At 35.0% G+C, this 23,312-nt stretch overlaps 2 protein-coding genes across 13 annotated transcripts in view; one reads left to right on the top strand and one right to left on the bottom strand.

Moving 5' to 3' along the window:
* LOC140516964 (large ribosomal subunit protein uL16-like) lies at window positions 1-13,688 on the top strand. Of its 2 annotated transcripts, XM_072627811.1 has the most exons (7): window positions 63-123; window positions 905-963; window positions 1,201-1,308; window positions 1,578-1,716; window positions 2,474-2,636; window positions 7,233-7,362; window positions 13,173-13,688. In XM_072627811.1, the coding sequence occupies exons 1-6, from the start codon at window positions 101-103 to the stop codon at window positions 7,350-7,352; spliced, it is 612 nt and encodes a 203-aa protein (XP_072483912.1). In that variant the 5' UTR covers window positions 63-100; the 3' UTR covers window positions 7,353-7,362; window positions 13,173-13,688. The 2 variants fall into 2 exon arrangements, with proteins under 2 accessions (XP_072483911.1, XP_072483912.1); XM_072627810.1 differs by lacking the exons at window positions 7,233-7,362; window positions 13,173-13,688 and adding an exon at window positions 2,813-3,053 and having other exon boundaries at window positions 1-123.
* Window positions 6,014-23,312, bottom strand: part of LOC140516963 (host cell factor 1-like) — a 36,399-nt gene continuing 19,100 nt past the window's right edge. For 3 of the 11 annotated variants that reach the window (XM_072627798.1, XM_072627806.1, XM_072627799.1), the window contains 12 exons: window positions 22,439-22,581; window positions 21,956-22,094; window positions 21,304-21,524; window positions 18,466-19,969; window positions 18,003-18,145; window positions 16,504-16,960; window positions 13,779-14,066; window positions 12,627-12,742; window positions 12,382-12,519; window positions 11,504-11,689; window positions 10,762-11,059; window positions 8,175-10,049 (listed from right to left, as the gene is read on the bottom strand). In XM_072627798.1, the coding sequence (XP_072483899.1) occupies window positions 9,982-10,049; window positions 10,762-11,059; window positions 11,504-11,689; window positions 12,382-12,519; window positions 12,627-12,742; window positions 13,779-14,066; window positions 16,504-16,960; window positions 18,003-18,145; window positions 18,466-19,969; window positions 21,304-21,524; window positions 21,956-22,094; window positions 22,439-22,581 (3,701 nt within the window). In that variant the 3' untranslated portion in view covers window positions 8,175-9,981. Of the gene's footprint in view, window positions 6,602-8,174; window positions 10,050-10,211; window positions 10,417-10,761; window positions 11,060-11,503; window positions 11,690-12,381; window positions 12,520-12,626; window positions 12,743-13,778; window positions 14,067-16,503; window positions 16,961-18,002; window positions 18,146-18,465; window positions 19,970-21,303; window positions 21,525-21,955; window positions 22,095-22,438; window positions 22,582-23,312 lie in introns of those variants that run through there. The other 8 variants (XM_072627802.1, XM_072627800.1, XM_072627804.1 and 5 more) reach the window with 8 other exon arrangements.

Here is a 23,312-nt window from a genome sequence, read left to right as displayed (position 1 = left end):
TTTCCGCGGAAGTATTTTCAGCTCCGCCTCTTTGAAAACGCGCCAAAACAAGATACTTAAGGACTGCGCACGCGTTAAACTTTCTTTGTCCGCGTTGACTATGGGTCGCCGCCCAGCTCGTTGGTAAGTGCTCCGTATTTTTTGCTGTTTATACAGAGGAAAGTAATAGAAAACATTTACTTTGTGTGTCACAAATCATTTTATGGTGTGTGTAGATTACTTACTATTTGATTTTGTATTGTGCTGATTTATTTTATATAGAAAAGAGTTCCCATTTACCTCATGGAAATAAACAGGAAAAAATGGCGTTTTAAGGTTTAGCTTTTCTCTTACGTGAATATGATTTATATTTCTTTGATTCCTTTTTTAATTTGACTTATATTGTTACCACACGCGACGGAATCTTTTGCCTCAGAAAAATAACCGTTTGAGACGTAAAATGAGAACAAAGGGCCAAGGAGTCTAACTGACAAAAAAAACCCAGATAAAGTTTTACAAAATATCAAAAATAACTGAAAATAAAAGCAATTTGACTTACAACTTAATTTATATATTATTATTACTATGCATTATATAATATATATAGCACATATAATATATAGTCACTAAATGGTAACAGTAATCAATAATTACAAAGCACTATACTTTTAAAAACCACCTATTTGAACCCTTTATACAAATCAATTACCTTGTAATACAATTGTGAAATGCTAAAAAAACAAATTTAATATAACTTTACTGTAAATACCTCCATTTACCACAAAACCTGTAACACATAAATAAAACCCACTGATAAATAAGTAATTATCAAAGTTTTCACCAACTGTCCCTATCTAAGATTTAAATAACTATCCTTCCTAACTTAAATTTACATTTAATCTTTTCTTACACCTTCTCTCTAAAGCTACAGATACTGTAAGAACAAGCCATATCCAAAATCACGCTTCTGCCGAGGCATCCCTGGTAAGTTCTACTTAGAAACTAAGAATATAATAACACTTAAATTAACTTGTAGTACTCAAAATAAAGATCTTTTTAATTTAACTAATACTTTCAAATACATTAAACTGAATTAAAAATTCATAAACTATGAATTGTACTTTAAAAAATGTTAACATATAATTTACCCTCTCTTTCAATTTCAGTCTATAATTACAATCAGATTTAAAACTTAAAAATTAATACTTCCTCTTTTTACAGATGCAAAGATCCGGATTTTTGACCTAGGTCGAAAAAAGGCAAAAGTGGATGAGTTCCCACTCTGTGGACATATGGTGTCTGATGAATATGAACAACTGTCCTCTGAAGGTAAAAAACAAAACAAGATCTGCCCACCTTTCATTGTTTCCAAAAACCTCTGGTTCATACAAAAACAAATATCAAATGTACAATTACCTTAAAGACACAAAAAGCTTTTCTCTCATTTTACAAAAAAAAGAAAATGTCCACAATTGAATAAATTTCAAATGTATAATTTTACCAGTATGCACAGTAATACCAAAAAATCCTAAATAATTTTTGAGGCAAAACTCAGTATTTAATGTGCAGTTCTTTCAATACTTTCTTTTTCTCCACAGCCTTGGAAGCTGCACGGATTTGTGCAAATAAATATATGGTGAAAACTTGTGGCAAAGATGGCTTCCACATCCGTGTTCGACTGCACCCTTTCCATGTTATTCGAATCAACAAAATGTTATCTTGTGCAGGTGCTGATAGGTGAGAGTTTAGTATGTAGCCATACCTGCATTTGAGTGCTGAAAATAGGTCTCTGAATGCTTTACAAGCCCTGTATTTATCCACAGTAGTACTCCTTTTGCTGCCCTAACCAATAATGTAGACTCTCATGTTGTCAATACCTTTTCTTTTTGACACATATGACAAGCATAGCAAGGTATGAGGGTGGGAAGGAGTGAGAATTCTTATCCAGACTTCTAAAAAATAAGTAGAAACTAATAAACCTATAAGAGATGCCTTTTCTTATTTATTTTTATTAGCTTTCCCAGTCTTCATAAAGGTATCCCATGTAACTCCATTGACTCTTTGTAAACTTACAGGGAAATAGAGAATAATACATCTACAAATGTACGTGAAGAAAAAGTTCACAATTTTAAAGGCCTACCTGAAAACTGACAATGCCAATGATTAATTATCCAAAAATTGTTACAAAGATCATAATCTTGTGTTTGAAATATTTTCTTTGCAACATTTCTCAAGGACAAACCACTTGTTTTGTCGTACAAAAAAAATATCAAGTAATCTCTTAAATTTAAAAAAGATATGCATTCTTTTGAGGCCTATATCCAACACACTCAGAATTCGGAAAATGGTTTAAATTTATTTCGATTGTTTCATGCTTGTGTTTTGTTTTCATGTTAAAATTTTTTTCTCCATCATAAATCAAGTGTTAAAAAAAGATTTAAGAAAAAGCTTGTGTCAAAAATGCCATTTTCATAAGATTTTTTCCTGTCTCCAGACTCCAAACAGGCATGCGAGGTGCCTTTGGAAAACCCCAAGGTACTGTTGCTCGTGTGCATATAGGACAGGTGATCATGTCTATTCGCACCAAAATCCAGAACAAGGAGCACGTGGTTGAGGCTTTGCGCAGGGCCAAATTTAAGTTCCCTGGTCGCCAGAAGGTAAGAAATAATACTCAACTTATTTGGACCTCAATATCACATTTGATCTCGGTCACAACCCAGTGACATAAATATTTCCATTCTTTATCTGGACATCCTCAGAAAACAAAAAAAAATACTTAGAGAGGAAAGTGGGATTTTACAAAGACAAATCTTTTTTTATATTCCCTTGCTAGATCCATGTCTCAAAGAAGTGGGGCTTCACAAAGTTCAATGCAGATGAATTTGAGGACATGGTAGCTGAGAAACGTCTCATTCCTAATGGCTGTGGAGTCAAGTATATCCCCAGCCGTGGTCCACTGGATGAGTGGCGTGCACTCCACTCATGATAAGGGGGAAGGATCTTATGCATTGTTTAAGCTGTTATCCTTGTTTATCCCCAGATCTTAAGCTACAAATAAATCTGAGTTGCTTGGCTGAGTTTTGGTTTTTTTGTGTGTGGAGGACTGGGAGGGAATAAAAAATTGTGTTTGGAAAGGAAATGAATTTTGGTAATTATTATTATCTTGTAGTAAAAAAGGAACATAGCATATTTGGAAATTTCAACAAGTATTTTATTGAGAATTTAATATTGAAGGGGAACAATATTAAGGGACATCAAGAATGATTTCAAATAACAAGATTGTTCCTGAGCTAAAGCTTGAAAGAAGCTAAATTCTCTGAGGCATAAATGAAAAAAGACTCCATTTTGGGCATAGTAAATTCCTTTTAAAGTTTTGTGAAGGTGAGAAATGAAATATTCACTTAAAAAAGTAGCATATAGGTTAGTTTGGCATGAGTGGGGATGAATTTGTGAAATGAGTCCAAAAAGCTAAAAGATTTATATTTTATAGAAGTTGTGATCATCAATAATTTAAATTCCTAAAGTGTATACAGAAACAAAGGCAAAGTAGGACATACTCTTAAGTGGTCTATTTGTTGGAGAAGGTGTCAAAAAGGGGTGGGAAACCTACAGCCTTGGGTCTACATGTGGCCTTCTGGCTCCTCAATTTCAGCCCTTTGACCCAAAACAAACATCACAGAAAAAATCAGTAAAAGAAGTAATGCTGTGAAACTTGGTCTTACTCAAAAGGCTTTACTCAGGACATAGAAGACCATGTTTGAGGCCACAGGTTCTCTACCCTTAGTAAAAAACATAATCTTGGGGATGAGGAAACTGAGCATGGTTAAAGTTCATAGGTTAGAAGTAAATGTAGATAGTGACTAGTTAGTTTGTTATTCTGCATACATGACAACCTCCCAACTCAAACCTTTAATATAGGTAATAGAATGTTACTTCTGAAATCAGTCAACTCTTTGATTTTTTCAAATTGTTAGTGTTTGCCTCTGAATTGTTTATATTTTTAATGTATTTTATATGTATTTATAGGATAGCAAAACTTCTTGAGCAAATGGATTATTTTTTTCCCACTTACCCCAGTGCATAGGCCAGTATTTTGTATGTTGTAGATAATTTTAGGCAAATACACAATTATCAATATTAAATTGTTATAGTATGTTTGGTGATCATATCTATTAGTAATAATACTGGTAATACAAAACAGCTACATGGAAAATATTTGCTAGATGGAGATTTAACATTTCTGTGTGGTGCGAGGCCTGGAGTCAGGAAGATTCTTCCTTAGTTCAGAACTGACTTCTGACATGTGCCCACTTAATCTTGTTTCCTCATCTGTAAAATAACCCAGAAAAAGAAATCCCAAACTACTTGAGTACCTTTGTCAGGAAAACTACCCAGGGTACTAAAAGCACGGGATAGCTTCAGAACATAGGCTGGGAATTTGTCACCCAACAAATCTTGAATGACTATGCTAGTTTTAGGCTATCCTTGATTCAAGACAATGCAATGACACCAGTAAGGTGAGGGAGGGGATATCAGCCATGGAAAATGGGAATTTATCACTAAAGAATTCGAGAACTGGTGACCCAAGCAATTTTTAAAAAGATATTCCTGAGCTGATATAAAAATACATAATGTCAAGAAAATATCAAAGACCAACAAAAATACTTCATTTGGGACACCTTAAAAATATGTGGCCCTATGGTTTCAAAATTGTGAGGTATAACTATGATCCTATACAATAGCCAGAGATTAATTTGCTAAAAAAAAAAAAAAAGATTGTTTATTGCTAAAAAAAAAATTAACTTGGTAATGCCCTTTTAAAAACGTGTTTTTAGTATTTTTATGTTTCCTCAGTTATATGTAAAAATAATATTCATTTTTAAAACTTTGAATTTAAAATTCTGTCTCCCCACCTTCCTTATTGAGAAGTTTGATTAGAAATACATGGGTAATCATGCAAACATCCATAATAGTTGTTGTAAAAGAAAACAAGCCCAAAAAAACTCAAGAAAAATAATAATTATTATTATAATGTTCTTTCTCTGGGGATGGATAGCATTTTTCATCACAAGTCCTTCTGAGTTGTCATGGATCATTGTATTGCTGAGAATAGCTAAGTTATTTTTAACTGATCATTTTATAATTTTTCTGTTACTTTGCACACAGTACATTTCACATTGCATCAGTCCATGCAAATCCAGATTTTTCTGAGAGTATTCTGCTCATCATTTCTTAGAGTACTTTCTTAGGGTACAATACTATTCCATCATAATCACATACCACAGTTTGTTCAGCCATCCTCTAACTTATGATCATCTCAATTTTGTTTTTTTATCTCTTGGGATACAGACCTAGTAGGTCAAAGGCTATAGAGGGTTTTATAGGACTTTGGGGATTGTTCCAAATTGCTCTACAGAGTGGCTAAATCTGGTCAGTTTTGTATGTTAAAATCTCATTTTCCCCACATCACCTCCAATATTTTTGATTTTCATTTTCTGTCCTATTAGCCAATCTATTACAGATGAGGTGTTACCTAATAACAATTCACTTTTATATGATGCTCCCAGAAGCCTCTCCTTTAAAGACATTAACTGTGGTTTCCCTAAGAAATAGGCCTAACAAAAATATTTGAGGTAATTTAATAAATAAAACTGAATTTTGTTCATAAACTGATCAAGTGAAAAACCCAAATTTTTCTTTCTCCATTAAGATGTACTTACACAAACTGCAGAAAGCAAAAGCAGCTGGTTGAAGGGACAAATATATTCAAGAAAGACAACAGCCACCCATACAGTATTAAAAATAATGAAAGAAAATTTGTGTTTATCAATAATTGCTAATAGAGACACTAAAAGCTTAAAACAAGCAGAAGTTAACTGGGACGTATAGTATAGTATAGTATAGAGGACTTTGAGTAATGTTATGTTTGCTGAATATGAAGAATCCCCCTGGAAACCTACTGGGGACCAAGTTTACTCTTCAACATGGCATACGTTCTGTTCTCGTGTACATGATGGAAATGATAACATCAAAATGAGAAAAAAAAATTTACTGTTTTGTCAAATACAATTGTATTTCTCTATTGCCTTATAATGATAGTGTATGAAACTAATACATTTACAGTGAAAATGAGTTATCAACTTTTAAAATTAATGGTATGTTTTATCAATCTAAATACTAACAGAAAAACTCACTAGCAATGTAGTTTCACCAGATTTTTTTTTTACTGCAGTATTCACATCTTTAAAAAAATAAAAGATTTCTTCTAAAAAGACTTAGGGGAACTGATGAAAAGTGAACTTGTACATAGGTCTCTATTGTATGATAATCTACTGTTAATATGATTATCTAGTTATTGTCAGGAATACAATGATTGAAGACAGAAGCATTTTTTGTTTTCTTTCACAACATGACTAACACATAAATATGTTTTAAATATGTCTTTTGGGGGGGAAGGGGGAAAGAGACAATTTGAAACTCAACAATTATAAAAAACAGGTTACAATTGTTTTTACATGTAATTAAACATTTCAATAAATTAAAAAATGTTTCAGTTCAATTCCATACTGTCCTCTTGACTCTCTTGCCACGTAGCAGATTGTACTTTCTTAGACCCAGGTTCCTAAGAAAAATATCACAAAACCAGGCTTACTAGGTCCACTCAAATTTATTACTACTTCAATTGGGCACTCAGTGCTACGCAGAAATTAAATGACCACCCCAAACACCAGAGCAGTTCTTAACATTTTCATTCCTCTTCAAACCTTCCAAGTTATTTTCTTATATACTGTCAGCTGAGAACCTTGTTTTATATTTCACTGAAAAAAACAGGTCATTTGTTGTGAAGTTCCATTTCTCCCCTCTTCATGTCACATCACCTTCTATCCCCTCACATAATAAAACAGCCCTTCTTTTTGTCTTCTACATGCACCAGTTGATCCCATTGTACTAAGTATTATAAATTTGGTTTAGTTGTCAATATTTGAGAAATAACGCCTTTTATCAAAGAAATGTGCTGTAAACTCCCTCCTCCCCATTTCCTGCTTTCCTTCCAATTTTGGTTGCATTTTGTTTGTGCAAAACCCCATAAATTTCATGTAATCAAAATTATTCATCTTACTGTGATCCATCATGTTCAGTCATAAATTTTATATCTGCCTCATTGAATCTTGGTAAGAATGTTTTTGTTCAATTGTTTCTGACTCTCTGACCTCCACTGGGTTTGAATTTTTTATTGTCATTTTTTTCTCCAGCTTATTTTTGCACATGAGGAAAATGATGCAAACAGGATTAAGGTGCAGCAGTGGTGCAGTCTGAGGCCAAATCGAAGATTCCTGTTTCCAAGCCTAGCACTCTGCTATTTCAATACTTAACTCAAAATAAGTAAGTTAAAATAAATAAGTCATCACTTAAGGAATTTTGCAGGTTAGCCCTTCTCCTCAAACAAGGATGCTGTTTAAAATTTTTCACAAAGTATACTGAGGAAATATATTTGCTCTTAAAAATTATAGAATTACGACATCGGAAATCCAAAAGCAACCCTCATTTTGTTAATAATTTATCCTAGGTGAAATGGGTGGTAAGCAAACAGTACTAACATTTGAATCTAGAAGATGAGTAGCTTTTTATGTTCTACCCTAGAGTCAGAGATTCTTTACCTACATAAAATGTATTTATTGAGTGGCTTAATGACAGAGTCACATTGATATATGTTACTTACATGTTCATAATGTACACTGATTTGGATCACAATGAAGCCTGTAAGCATCAGCTGAGTCTAGTGGACTGTACTTACATAAAGTAGGATGAGCTGAGTTCACAACAAATATCAAGTCAATTCAGCTGTTGTCCTTGGATGAGTTGAAAAATCAAGTATATTATTATTTTGTCCAAGGTTATTTCCAGTAAGAACCTGGGTAATCTATTGAACTTAATGTACAAAAAAAAATGCTCAATTTCAAGGGAGTCTGAGTTGGGTTATTATTGGTTCCTTAATTCCAGATAAATGCATATCTTTAAATTCCCCCAAAGCATACTGCAATCAACATTTAGAAAACAGCTGGAGGATAAGAATCTTTAGATAATGAAAAGAAGAAATACTTTTCTCCCAAATGGCCCTTTATAGAGCTGTTCTAAACTAAGGGCTGGAGTAGATAAAATTGAGGGAGAGGCAAAAAAGTAAAAGACACTGGTGGTTGTTTTTTAAAGAGTCATTTTAATAGTTTAATAGTTCAAAATAGCACAAAAACAACATAGTTCAATGCTAATATTGGGTTAGCAAGGGATCTTTTACATTGCAAAGTATGCTATTTTTCCTAAAAAAATGGAGAATAAAAGCGTAAGAATGGGAAGTAAAAAAGGAAAACCAAAGGAAAACATGTATTGGGCAAATAGAAATACAAATGAGTAAACAGTAAAATATTTCACAGTGAAATAACTTTAATACAAAAAACCAGAAACTCTAAGGTTCTAGTGGTGGGATAGACTTATGGAAAAGAACACAAGAGGAGAATAACCATTTTTTTTCTATTGTACTAGAAATAAAGGCAGATTTCTGCATAGGTTTCCAAAGAGACTGAATACTAAGGATGGAATTTGTACAGCAATAACAATTTTAAAAATAAGATTTGAGGAAAAGTTTATCTTACAACCCAACTTTTTTTATATTGTTTAATCCCACTTCTCTTTGGGAATATTACATAAAAATGGACAAGAAATTGTAGATTTACTGAATTTTCTAATTTGAGATGGTTATATATGTTACATTCCTTCCTTACCACAACGCATCTCATCTGTTTCCTTCACAGTGTTGTGCATGTATATATTCGTCAACTTTACATTTTTTCAACCTAAGACTCAGTTTCTACCTTTTAATATGTTTGTGAGATACTTGCTCAAGATGTGGATTTATCTTTATATTATCCAACCTCCCCACATGTTGTAATAAAAAGGGATATCATCTTTTCTATCTAGATTTGATTCTTACAGATTGAGGCCACATATTAGGTATCTCTTTTCTTGAATTTTATTGGAAATAATACAAGACTCAGAAAGGGTAAAACAATTTCAATGGTATCAACTTCTTTCCCAAATAAAACGATTTTCTTGATGATGCCAGTGAACAGAATTTGTTGTGAACAGAATGGAAGCTATTTTCTCACTCTAATTCTGAAATATTCACCAGCTTTCTTCCTTCAATGTTCCCACATCTGACACTAACTAGAAAAATGTGTATGTGCATAGATATACATACATTCTTGCACACATGCACACATTCTGTATAGAAATGGCAAAAATAAAAAAGAAATACCTCATACTTTAAAGAGCATAATAAAAATGCTAATATTGTTCTATCAACTTCAACTTTTTAGTTTATAACATTGCCTCTTCTCTATGATCATATATAGGGTTTTAAGTGGTGAAACTTTCCACTCTTATTTATGAAAATCTGATCACTAAAAGTTCCCAACTAGTGGTTATCTCCACAGAAAATGATATTTATGTAACAAGGACTATGTGAATTTGGGATAAGAGGGCATTAAATGATACTCAAATTTTCTACAGAGTTGCTAATGACAAGATAAAGGCAAAAAATTCTTTTTAAATTTAAGTGGTTAAATTTTCAAAGACAAAATAGTGGACTGACTCAGCAGTGTATTAATGCCAAGAAAATTCACTTATCATACCTGTTTCTTTGGAAGGACCAAATTCATAGGAAAAAGAAATGTAGCAGAGATGAGGATGAAAGTGAGGATAGAGCTTCCTGCATAAGAGGGGACTAGGTAATCAGCCTTCTTTTACTAGCCTTGGATTTCTTTGGAGCTGATTTCCTTGGTAGGGAGTGGGAAAAAGAATTAGTGTAGGAATGAAATGGCTATATTAGCATTTCAAGGGCTGGGGCAATATCTGTGATCCTTTCTACACAATGTTCAGGATACCTCCCCTACATAGTTTTGCTCTGGCTTCCCCTACCACCATAAGATTCAGTTGAAGGGTCTGTGATTACATTTCAAGAAAGGACAATGGCCGCTTGTTGGCAGGCTTAGTATTAGAGTCATCTTTACTAGATTCTGTAATAAAAAATGGAAAGTAGAAAAGAATTATAAAAAGGTCAATGACTAAAATGTAGAAAATTTGAATTTCAAGTTTCAAAGATGGAAAGACTCAAATAATATCCAAATTCAAACAGTATTAGATGCCTAAATATATGGAATCTTAATTTCAACCTATTGTTTTCACTATCATTCTGTGAATGGGCATCTTCTCTTTCTTCATCAGCCTCTTCCAAGGGATAGTTTTTATTATAGCCTCTTACTCTGAAAAGTCTTTCAGTGTGAAGGTTGGGGATCAACAGAGTAACCAAATGTCATTTTGTGAGAATGACCAACTTCTTTATAATTCTGCCTTTATGTCTTCTGCTAATCTCTTATTTCTCACCTGAGGTGAATGAAAAGATATGATTTTTTTTTTTAAATCTTCTCACAACCCTTAGAATAGTATTTATACAAAGAACTACTTAGGATAGTAAGGAAATGACTGAACAAAGGGAAATTTTTGTTATTCATTTAGAATAATGAAGAATTGGTCTGTCAGGAACTATCTAGGCAAATTCCTTAATTTCATAGCTGAGAAAACTAAGTCCAGAAATTAAATAATTAAGAGTCATTGTTTGAACCCAAGATATTCTGAATCTAAATTCACCTGTCTTTCTACTATACCATTACTTCTTTCATAAGGAAAACATACATAAGTGCTTCAAAGTGACATATGGATTATACTCACCTTGTAGCCACCTGACTTGAGTTGCAGGGCCATAGCCCTTCTCATTTCGGGCAGCAATTCGGAAGATGATAGCAGCCTTGGTGGTATAATCAATGTGAGCATTGGAAAGACTAGAAGACTGCACTAAGCAGGATGGATTGGGCCCACAGTAGACACGCATGAAAGCTAGCTGAGCTGAAACTGAGCTCTTCTGTTTGCTTAACTGAGAACTTTGAATGGCAAGGTATACAGAGTATTCAATGATTTTGCCAGAAGTCACTGATGGGGGTTCCCATGTAAGGTGGGCACCATCTGAGTTCTACAGAAATGGAAATGGTCAGAAAAGGAAATGGTCAGAAAATTTCAGTTCAGAAGACTTTAATGCTACACTGTAGTACCCTCTATGGAAAGTCCAGGTGCCATTATTTGAGGAAGATCCAAATTATTGAGTAGTCATCTCCAGTCATATTATGGAAACAGAGACAGTTTAGTTGGCAGTGTTGAGATTCAAAGTTCCTGCCTTACTATAGTATAGTATAAGAGATTTGTCTTTTCCTTCAGGTTAACCCATCTTGACTCTACTACTCACAATTACATAGAAAGCAAATTGTTAACTTCACCCTCTGTCACTATACTGTGATCTTAGAAACAGAGAGAAGAGTATTTTGCCCTGAAGACTGCAGGCTTCAAAGGCAGAAACTAAATATACTTCCCTTAACATCCTTAGAAATTACATGTATAATTCCCCTGGGGGAATACTCACTTTAGTGATTTTAATGGCACAGGGGGCTCCAGGGAAACCAGGAAGACATGTCTTGAAGGCTGAGATCTCACTGAAGGATCCTTGGCCACAGGAATTGACCCCTGCTACTCGAAACTTATAGGCTGTGCCTGGTTGCAACTTTTGTTTTTTTAGCTTGCTATGGTCAGGGATAATGCTGGAATCATACTAGAAGATGGAGAATAAGAAAAGAGAAATGAATAAAATAAGACTTTATCTGTCAGATGAATATTCTAATAATAGACTACAAACTATTTTTAAGATTTAAAATCTCTGTCCAGCAGAACAGAGAAGGCTACTCTACGATTTATCACAGTTGGGTAAACTTGCCTGACTCACTGAACTATAGATAATTTGTCCCTTCCTAGATTCTTGTTCCAGTACTTAACTGTGATAAAAATAATGTTATCTAGACCTGTTTCCTACAGCATTTCTATCCTCATAATTCCAAGGTATATTACATCTTATTCCTGCCATCCTTCATAGATCTTTTGTTCTTTTAAAAATCAGCCTTCAGTACTATTACAATCATATTCAGATTCTTAGATTCCTTGCAGATTTTCCATATTTAACCAAAACTACAAGCAACTCTAACCCACATATTCCTTACACATTATGAATGACTTATAGGTGACTATTCTACCATTAACTTAAGAAAACTATTAGTTCAACCCAAGGATTATGGCAAAAGTACACAATGGAAAGTACTGGATATTTCCAGTTTTTTCAAGAACTTCTCCCAGCCCAGACAGATAAATGAACAATCAACTGCATGGTTAAATCTGGCCTTAAAAATCAGACTTCTGTATCAGACTTCTAACCTATCTACTACAGTTTAAAACATCTTCCTGGGGACTTACATCCATGACTGAAACATCAGCAGGTGGCAGGAAATAATGAGTCACCATCATGTTGGTGCCTCTAATGACACCCACATCAAACCACTGGTTTTCCTTTTTCACTGGTACTTTGATGGATGGGGGTGGAAGTTCAGGTTTCTAGAGAAGAGGATGTATTAATAATAGCAACTGTTCTAAACATAGGATCCCAACTTTCAGTGCCCAAGGGGTACATACCATCACTATTGCTATCATTTCCAACTCACCAATACTGACTCGATACCATTAGTTACCTCAGTCAAGGCAGTTGCAGCCTGTAGTTTGCCTGGGTTGGCTACCACTATAGATGGAGGGGTCACAAATGCATTGGATGTTGCCAGACCTAGTAAAAGACAGATGTTAAAGGAAAGCTCTACTGGGATGTTTAGTCATCACTTTACTACTTTCCTTTTTGCTTCTGAAATGAAGAGGGGATCTTCGAAATCATTGAATCTAAAGTTCCAATGTTAAGAAACCAGAGCTGCGGGTAAACTTAGAAAACCACATTTCTTACTGTCCTAGATTTTCCTGGCACCTATTCTAATCAATACAATTTCAGCTTCTGGTCCCCTTTTCTTATATCACTTTCGTATAATAACACTTGTCTAATTTATTATTAACTGACAAGTCTGTAAATTCTTTGATCATAGTCTGAGTTTTATCTTTTGGAGACTGTATCCTTACAGCAAGGTTCTAAAACTAAAGCATATTACAAATCTCCCTCATAATTCCAATGTAAGCAATGTACTGATTTTTCCTTTTTTTTTCTCCAGGTATCAGTGACCCCTGGTGAGACTGGACAACCTTTACCAGCACAACTAAAAGACCTTGTTCTTTCAAAGCACACATTGACACCACAGGGCCAATATGCACCAAAGTCTCAAAGAATATAAATCATAGGAACAAAGAATGTTAGATGGAGGAGCTAACATATGAACTCAGAACATATCTTCTAATTCCAAATTTAGTATTTCATTATACCAAACTGAATACCATCAAGGAAACGAGATTTTATATATTAATATATTTAACTACTGAGTCCTTTTAACATACTGTCTCAGACACCTACCTCCTATTGTATCTTCCTCATCCTGAGAGCAAGTGTGCTAACTACAGATAATCATTTTTTTCTCTTGCATTAGTTTCAGAGAATGCCCTGTCAAAATAACAGCATTACTTTCCTGCTCTGAATTTCTAATTCCTCCCAAAGAACCTTGCATTCAATAATTTGCATTTGTTCCTTTTATATGTTTATTTATATCTTGAAATAAATCTTTTTGTTTCTCTTACCAGATTGTAAGTAGAAACTATTTTATTCTTTGTATTTTTATCTCCAGCACCTAGCACAATATCTCATTAAGTAGCAGATAGATGCTTACTTCCTACAGGTGTAGAAGACATAAGGTCAATGCTCTCACTGTCTGGGTCATTGAGACTATCAGCAGAAGCTAAGGCCTCAGTAGTGGCATGGTGCTGATGCTGCTGATGTGGCTGGGCCTGGATGTCCTGCAATTGATGTTGCTGTTGTACCACAACAGCAAGCTCTTGCTGGGTCAATACAATGGGAATGGCAGTAGACTGACTCTCCTGGGCTTCCGAGGGCAGGTGCCCTAGATCTGTCTGTGTCTCTGTTGTGTCTGATGTGTCCATGGGCTCCCCTGAAGTGCCTGTCCAGAAGCAAAAAGAAATGCTACTCAGTAGTATAGTCTTCAAGACCAACAATGGCTATCCTAACTCAGCAAGCTCTACTGGGCCTAAGCCTAATGTTTTTTTCTCTTCCTATCACAGACTTCAGGTTTAGGATTAGCTTGGACTTTAAGGCATGGACAGCAGTATTCACTACATTAGACTAAAGTTTGTCAGAAAAGAGTCTCCTTAAAAAATTTTTTTAAGAACTCTCCAGAAACTATGCCCAAAGGGTCATAAAACTGCACACTCTTTGATCTACTAATACCACTGCTATGTCTGTATCCCAAAGAGATCTAAATAAAAAATAAAGACATAGTCACATATACAAACATATTTATAGCAACTCTTTTAGTGATGGCAAAGAATTAGAAATTGAGGGGAAGCCATCAACTGGAAATGACTTGGTATGTGATTGTAACGGAATATTATTGTACTGTAAGAAATGACAAAAAGAATGCTTTCAGAAAAATCTGGAAAGATTTAAATGAACTGATGAACAGAACTAGGAAAATGTACACCTTAACAGCAATACTGTTCAATAAAGAATTGTGAATGACATACTATTCTCAGCAATACAATGATTCAAAACATTCCTAATGCACTCATGATGAAAAATACTGTCCACCTCCAGAGAAGGAAGTAATGTCTAAATAAAGACTAAAACATATTTTTCTTTCTTGTTCAAGTTTTCTTCCACAAAATGACTAGTGTGGAATGACCATACATATATAACCAATATCAGACTGTTTGCCATCTTAGGATGGGAAGAAGGCAAGGACTGAATGTGGAAGCCCAAAATCACTTTTATATGTAACTTTTGTATGTATTACCTTATACAGTTCTTCACAATTTTTAGTACTATACATTCTCTCCTTACTCACTCACTCCCTATCATCTCCCAGGATTTGTTCATAGAAAGTTTCAGCCATGATCTGTGAAGTTTTGCACATACTGACATACATCCCTATATTTTATCACTCAATTGTGAGTCTCTAAAAATGAATCCACCTGAAGACTAGAGGTCTTCGTAAATAAATAAATAATAAATGCTTTAAAACTATCTCATGAAAATATCTACCATACTTTGTTGAATTTTGAAATTAATCCTTATATAAAACTAAAATTTGTATCCCTCAGACTTAAACGTATTGACTGTATTTCCGAACTTTAGAACAAAAAGGAAAAAATAAATATCTCTCCCACCAGGTAACTAGTCAGATTAAATTCTTTTCCATTTGTACTCTCTCCAATTTAAGGGTAAAGTGATATAAAAGATGATACAAAAGTGATACAAAAGATGATACCAGAGATGATATCACATAATACTGCAAGACAAATCCCTAAATTTAACTGTTAAGAATGTATGAATTCATTCCAATGCCTTTTTAATCCAGAGAGACACAGATGTTTATTTCAAAACAGAAAAACAATACAATCCTAATGATTATGAGATAATTAAGGCAGTATATAATCTTTGGTAGAAATGATCATTTTTTTGGATGAATTTTCACATATATTGTGGCATATATTATATCAAAAAAAGGGACTTGTGTGTCACGTCAGAGACTGACAAATGACTTTGCCAGTTTTGTTTTGATGGAAGTTAATGAGTATTTGCTAAGTTCTGTACAGTTATAAGTTGCCTTTCTCTAAAATCTGGAATATGCCATTTAAAAAAATCCTTCTAATGCACTCCGTATAGGTTCTCTTTATAAAGGTAAAACTGAAATAACATGATTAAAATAAAAACATCTTTATCCTATTACTCTTCTCCCAAAACAGTATGTTAATAATTCTTCTCCAAAATGCAATACAAATAAAAATTAAACATAACAGTCTAAGCCAAGTGTTCAGCCCAAAGTTAATGGAATTATACTTGTCCATGCAGCCTTCTTTTATGTTGGATTTTTAAATAACATTACAGTACTGACTCAAAATGAATATGGAGTAAACTGCACACTGGACAACTATTTTAACAAAAATTTGTTGAATTATGTTTTCTTGTTCCAATTAATTTTCTGAAAGAAAATTTTGTAGTTATTGATTAAAATATTAAAATTTTAACTTCCTAAGATTTAGTTTAGTTCCTAGTGGTTCAGGTATTATTTTTATGTAAACAATTCCCAGATTTACTTATATATGTCTATATAAACTTATAAATTATAGTTTCCCTCCACCATGCTCAGTTCATTGCCATAGTCTATCAGTTCGACTTCACATCTCTCTAATACATGTCTTTCTTCAATTAAAATCATCATCATTCCCTCCCCTACTGTGCTGTAAATGATCTTGGTTTTATCCTTCACAGAACTGCCAAAAGTCTATTGTGACTGGAAATTTTTATTCTCTGTAACTGTATTCCCCATTACACAGAAACAGTATAGTTCATGAGCCTATTTTTTTCACTGTGCTCACCTTTTGCTGCTTGTATGGTCAAAGCTTGGGCTTCTTCATTGGCTGTTGCAGTGACTGCAAGTTCTTCTGGAGAAAGTCCTGAAACCATCAGTGTTGTGGTGGTCATCTGTCCCTCAGCCATGAACTCATGAGGCAAAGAAAGTTGATGGACCTCATCTTGTTCAGGGCCTGAACTGTCCTGACCTGGTGGGGATTCCTTAGCAGTACTTGTGTCCACAGCTACCTGGTTCTCAGGAGCCTGTGACTGTTCCATAAGTGGCTCTGGGTACTGAGTGGACTGGAAGGGTGATAGTAACGTCAGTTTCTCTGTTGCCTCTTGCTTAGCTTTTATTTCATCTGAGTCTAACATATATATAGCAGAAAGAGGTGCCTCTGTGCTAGGCACAGTCCTTGAAATTGCATCTGTGTCTGGAAATTCATCAGTCTTCTCTGGAGACATTTCTACCTTTGAGATGCTCTAGAAGAAAAGAAATGCCTCTCTTAGAGATAAGGTCTGATAATGCTTGTCCAATGTTAAATTGCTAATCAAATTTGCTTGAAGACTGCTTCCCTTTTACAAACAAGTTTTAAGTTCAAATACTTAAAATAGCTAGCATACACCCTATAAGTCTATTTTTCTGTTTATAAACACCCCCAGTTATTTTAAACAATCTTCATATGGCATGACCTCAAATGTTGCATTCTTTAGAATATTCTGAAAAGCTTATCAGTAGTTTTGAATACACTACACCAAATGTGGCATGAATACACGACAGAATAATATAATTATCACTCCCCTATTCCTAGGTCTTTCTACCTCAAAGACTACATCTACTTTTTCTGTACTCTTTCTTACGCTTATTTTTGTCCCATTAAAAAAACCCAAAAGCATTTTCAGACAAACTATCTAGCCATATCTTTCTAAGCTGACTTTTTTGGAATTCAGATGAATGGTTTTTTATTTATCCAGGTTTATTTTCACTTTAGTAATGAGAATATTGTCCTTATAGAGGTATTTTTGGATACTGGCTATTCCTAAAATGTGTTAACTATCTCTTTAGCTTTATAATCTATAATCTGATATGCATACTATGTATGTGCCTTTATCTAAATCACTGATAAAAAATAATAAGGCAAGAATAAATTTTTTAGACAAATTAACTTCTAAATGCAGCATAAAACACCACTTGGCCAAAATGTGAATGAAAAGACAGTGTTGTAAATTTTTACAAAAATCATTGAACCTTACTGGGTGATAAGATTTTAAACAGAGAATGAAGATTTAAAATGCAGTGATGTATAAGTGAAATTGTCTGAAGATCATAAAGGATTATAAAATGTTAATAACTATTAAAGAATAATAGTGGACAACAACTTTAAGTTACAGAATTGTAAAGTTAGAAGAATAAATTATTATTATATAAATTGAATTAAGTTATTCCTATACAACTATAAACAAAGTTGAAGATAGGAAACTTGAAACTAATATTCAACTCCATTTAGAGTTGGTGTGTTCTCACTGGAACTGAAGGACTAGAGATGATGGTTACTGCCTGTGACTGAGTAGAGATAGCTATCCTCACACTGCTGGAAGTGGTGGTAATCACAGAAGTCCCTTGGGTGTTCCCTATATCTTCTTGTCCATTAGTAGTAGGTGGAGAAGCTATGAAGGAAGAAATTGGTATAGGATAATAGTGTTAGGATTAAAAGAACCTGGAAAATACCTCAAAAACTATAAAATTCTTAAAAATTTAAAATATTTGCATTTGTGTAAACGTAAAAGAATATTACACTAAGAGTCAGAAAAGCCTGTTCTTCACTACCTATGATGCTTTGTCACTAGCAAAAAACCTTTAGGGATGTTTTAGGCATATGTTATGGCATAATATATGACATGCTCAAGTGCTTGATTTGTAAAAGTTCCATGTCTCCCTCTTTTAATTCCTACTTATAAAATGAGATAAAGAGAACAAATTTACTCACCTTTGCTGAAGGTAATATTTGAGGAGATAGTAGTGGCCGTGTGTGTAGTGCCTGTCTCATGGATTTCACATGGGGGATTAGAACACAGCTTTTGTCCAGAAGTAACTCCTGAGGGGTGTCTGGTCCCATGAGGTGTGGCAGTTGGTGTTAACACTATCAAATCTGAAACTGTTTCCAAGGTTTTTTGGTTCTTAGTAAAAATTGCCTCTGTGATGCTGAGAGTTGTTTGCTGCTTACTATTATTATGACTAATGACTACATGGGAGGTTGTAGCAGTGAATGCACTTATGGTATCTGTTTTATGGATTTCACATGGTGGGTTGTAATACATTTGTTGGACATTGTCCATAGTGGAGGTCATACCAGTCCTATACGTCTCACAAAGAGGATCAGAACATTTGAGGGGAGATTGTGTTTCTGTGGCTTCTGCAGTTAAGGTAAAATTGTTTTGATGTACTGGGCACAAATACTTAGTGGATGTCTGTATCTCAGTGGTTTCCCTGGCATCTGTATTCAGTTGTCCCACTGTAGTACTCATATTGTGAAGGTGATCAGTCTCAGAATGCCAACTTGTTGACGTTAGTGGCTTCACACCTGACACGATATTGCCCACAGAAGATGGGTTTGTTTGTTCAGTTTTAATACTCTGAGTATAAAGCCCCTTGGTACTAATACTAGTGGTGACATCTTTGGATAAGGACTTTTGGCAAACCTGATTGGTGGTTACTGAGGTTACGTCTGTGGATTTCATATTGGCTGACCTACTTTGATGACTTTGGCAGGAAGGACTGGTGGGAAACCAAGATCCTCTGAGTTCCCCACTCACACCAGGCTGAGCTAAAGCCAGGGTATCCCCTGTCTGGACATGTTTTTTATGCAGAAGGTTGCTAGGTGCTGGTTGCCTGATGGTAGATGTGGTGGTAGTTGCTGTACTTGTGGTTGCTATCTCATGGGTTTCAGATGGGGAACTGGAACTAATGCTAGATGTGGCTATGGTGGGTATATTGATGTTGTTTGTTTCATGGGTCTCACACAGAGGATTTAAGCACAGACTCTGTCCCATGCTCATAGTGAGAGGGCTTGACAAATTAGTATTTATCACTGTTGAAGTGCTGGCAGTGCTTGCCTCAGAGGTTTCACAAGATTGGTTGGAGCAAGCCTGTATCATATCAACATTCTGTTCTGCAACTGTTGAAATGTCCTGGCTGTCACAGATGAATTGAACTTGTGTGGACTGTGAAAAGTCCCCAAAATTGGCTACAACACTTGTGGTTGCTGTGTTGGTGGTACCCGTCTCATGGGTTTCACATGGTGGGTTAGAACACATCAAAGTCACACTACCAGGATGCATGTCATCTTGGCCTGAGTCAGCAATTGTAACTGTGGCAGTGGGTTGCTCTGTAGTAGGTGAGGCCAGGATGGACACAGGGAGATCATGCACTGGCTGGGTCTCCACACCACTTGGTGTTGTAATTAGTGTCACCTGAGTGGGCTGAGAGACAGGCTACCAGAAAAAAAATAAATATGGAAGCAAACATTAATAGAAATATCTCTACAACAAATATTTTCCTTTTACTTTAACATTTACTTTTACTTGGGTTAGATGAAGGGATTTTTGATTTCTCACAAATATCATACTTAAAACATCAAGCAAGAGAAGGCAAATTAATCAAATAATTCAGTATTATTTGAGAAAAGGAGGGCACATTCATTTTTGTTTTCTATCCCTGACACCTACCTGGCAGACATTAATAAATACTTGTTTACTGATGAACTGATGAGTGATTGATGATAGAGCTTGTCCTTTAACATGATTCACAACTACTTCCCCTTTACTTGTAAGAATTTTTTTTGAGGACGTGAAGAGTAAAGAAAAGTCTATTTCAATTTTATAATAATTGTGGTTAAAACTCTTATTTATTAAAATTTTAAAAAGAATTTGTTTTGTTTGAATAAAAGTTACAATAAAAATTCCAACTTGTAATTAACAAATAGTGTAAGGTCAATGAATTTCTTTCTGTATGGCACCCAATTCAATAAAGAGTACAGCATCAAAAATTTCATAACTATTTCTACCTTATCTCATCAATCTTTCTGATTTGACAGCTGTAACTGTTATAAATTGGTTAGAAAAAAATGGAAATAAAAGAATCTAAGATAAAAAGATTAAATTTTGTATCACACATTACTGAATGCACTTAAAAGCTAGTCCAAAATCATCAATAATTTTTTAACAACTTAAAATATTTTTAATCCTTCCTCCTTCAATTTCCTTTCCTTCAAATAAAGTTTTAATATTAACACATAATATATATGAAGTGACGCATTAACACAACAGCTCAGTTTTCTACATATGCTGCTAATACATATTCTCCTTCACATAATAAACTTCAGTATTTTAAATAATTCTAGACTTCTTTGGGATAAATGGGAAAAGTGTCACAGGAGAGCAAACTTTTTTTGATTACAGTCAAATTCATACATTTTATAGATATGGCACAGTATTTCCTTCTTAATTAGTAATAATAAACTAAATTTAAATGTAAGATGCTTTTCAAATCATTTTTATATAGTCTTGTTTGAAAAGTCAAAACAAGTTAATTTAACTCCAACTGCCTCAAAAAAAGCCTGAAAAACAAATAAACAAAGGTGTGCTAAATGGTACAGTGGATGGAGTCATGAAGATCTGAGTTCAAATCCTGCGTAGATATTAACTGTGCAAGTGCCTTGCAAAAAACACCACCACTGGGGTATGGGTATTATTATTACCCCCTCAATTTTAAAATGAGGAAATTAAACATGATAACAAGGTGACAACAATAAAACTATAGAACCTACCTGCATAGTAATGGTGGGAGTGGTAAGACCTCCAGCTGCTGTCATTGTAGTCTGGGCTGATGAAACATTAATGGCTATAGGACTGATCACTTGGCTTGAAGGAGTAGCAATGGTGCCCAATGTGGCAACAGGAGTAGCCTGGGAAGAACTGACATTATGCCCTGTGGCTCCAGCCAGGCTGGTGGACACAGTGCCTGTTACAGTCCCTAAAGTTGTAACACCTAGAGAAAAGAGAAATAAAAAGGGCTCTTTGATGAAGGTTCACAATATCACCAATTCCACAGAACTTAACCTTTGTGCAACTATTCTTATAACCACTGCTTTTGAAGAGCTGGCATGAACTGGATTTAGACTAAATCTATGGAGCAAAATTTTAAAAAAGCTATGATGGGGGTTTAGAAGCTTATTGTATTATCAGTAATATAGAATAAACCAACCAACAAGTTTTTTCAATGGTAAAGAAACTAGAAGCAAAGGAAAAAATAATGAACTTAAAACAGTTTCTTAAAATGGTCAATTCAAGATATTATCATCAGTTGGCTGAACTCAGAGTTTGGATACTTAGATTTCAATTTATGACTGAGAGCACAGGAATTTCATTATATAATTTTCTTTTCTAGGATCCAACTTTCTTTATCTTCTGGACACATACCAGTGCTGCCCTTCACTACCAACGTGGTGACTGTTGGCTTAACTGCTGACACTGTGACAGGGGTAACAAGTCGTACTCCACTCATGGGCACTGTTCGGAGTATAGTGCCTTGATGTCCTGGGGCACCCTTCAGTACAACCTATAATACCAAAACAAAAAAACGCTAACAAAAAAAGGCAAGCATTTATTTCTATAGCCCTGTTAAAACACAATAACTCTATCCTGATAACAAACATAGTACTGACTACTATGTCCAAATAAAAACAAAGAAGCTGAGTTTATGTTGTAAATAAATGCAAAATGTGAATAAAATCAGTTATACCTAAAAAGAATGTACTAAAATTACAGAAGCAAAATCCAAAGTAAGATGATCATATAATCGGTAAGTCTCAGAATTATTCAGATTACATGCTGCAAAGAATAAAAGCTCTTGAACAATCCATTGATAGTGAAGATAAGGGCAGGACACTGGATTTGTCTCACCTGGGTCACTCCTTGCTGACCTTGACCAGCAGTAATTTTAGGGACAGTAGTGATGATTTTGGAAGGTGTGCCTGTGCCAGAGGTCATGACTTTTGTGGTGATGATGGTGATAGGAGACTTTATTCCAGGGCTGCTGGTTACCCCTGGGAGGGTGAAAAACAAGAAAAGACCACTATTTCAGAAAATTTTCTATATGTGGAGCAGGGTGTAAAACCTTACAGTTGTCCTTTTATACAGGGCTCAATGATTTAAGCTCTTAATACTACTATTATATCCTCAGAAGCAACAGATTCTTTCTTAACTATGACTTAAATCATTTCTTGGGAGAATAAAGAAGGGTAACACAAAAAAGGTCTCTAAAGAAACTTACTTTGTGGGGCAGAGCCAAGATGGCAGAGTAGAAAGATGCACATACTCTAGCTCTTCCCACCTGGTCCATAAAATACCTGTAAAAAATAACTCTAAGCAAATTCTAGAGAAGCAGAAGCCACAAAAAGAGATTTCCAGCCCAAGGTAGCCTGGAAGGCTGACAAAAAAGGTCTATTGCATGGGGAACTGAGCACAGCACAGCCCACTGACCACAGCCCAGCAATGTCACATGGAATGGGCAGGAACAGGACCAGAACAGGCCTCTGGGATGGAATTCCCAGCAGCAGCAGAGGTTCTCAGACCCACAAATGCCAAAGTCACTTCAAAGGCCAGTGAAAAAGCTTTTTCTCCTGAGTGAGAAAGGAGCAGGGTCCTCCCTTTGCCCTGACCTCAGGCAGTGGCAGCAGCAGTAGTGTCCATTTTTGGAGTCCTCACCCTAAAGCCCTTGGGGGAAGTGAGGCCCTGATCTGGGTCTCAGCCCTGAGTGGCAGCCAAGGTGAGGAAG

Source organism: Notamacropus eugenii (genome assembly GCF_028372415.1).
Source record: "Notamacropus eugenii isolate mMacEug1 chromosome Y unlocalized genomic scaffold, mMacEug1.pri_v2 SUPER_Y_unloc_1, whole genome shotgun sequence".
Taxonomy (NCBI): domain Eukaryota; kingdom Metazoa; phylum Chordata; class Mammalia; order Diprotodontia; family Macropodidae; genus Notamacropus; species Notamacropus eugenii.
Note: the sequence above shows the minus strand (reverse complement) of the source record. Positions and strands in the feature narration are given on the sequence as shown.

What these genes read in the sequence shown, in the direction of transcription:
- LOC140516964 (XM_072627810.1), top strand. Translation starts at nt 101, where the DNA reads ATGGGTCGCCGCCCAGCTCGTTG. An exon ending in GGTCGCCGCCCAGCTCGTTG is followed by an intron (nt 124 to 904) that starts GTAAGTGCTCCG and finishes TTCTCTCTAAAG; the next exon opens with CTACAGATACTGTAAGAACA. An exon ending in CTTCTGCCGAGGCATCCCTG is followed by an intron (nt 964 to 1,200) that starts GTAAGTTCTACT and finishes CTCTTTTTACAG; the next exon opens with ATGCAAAGATCCGGATTTTT.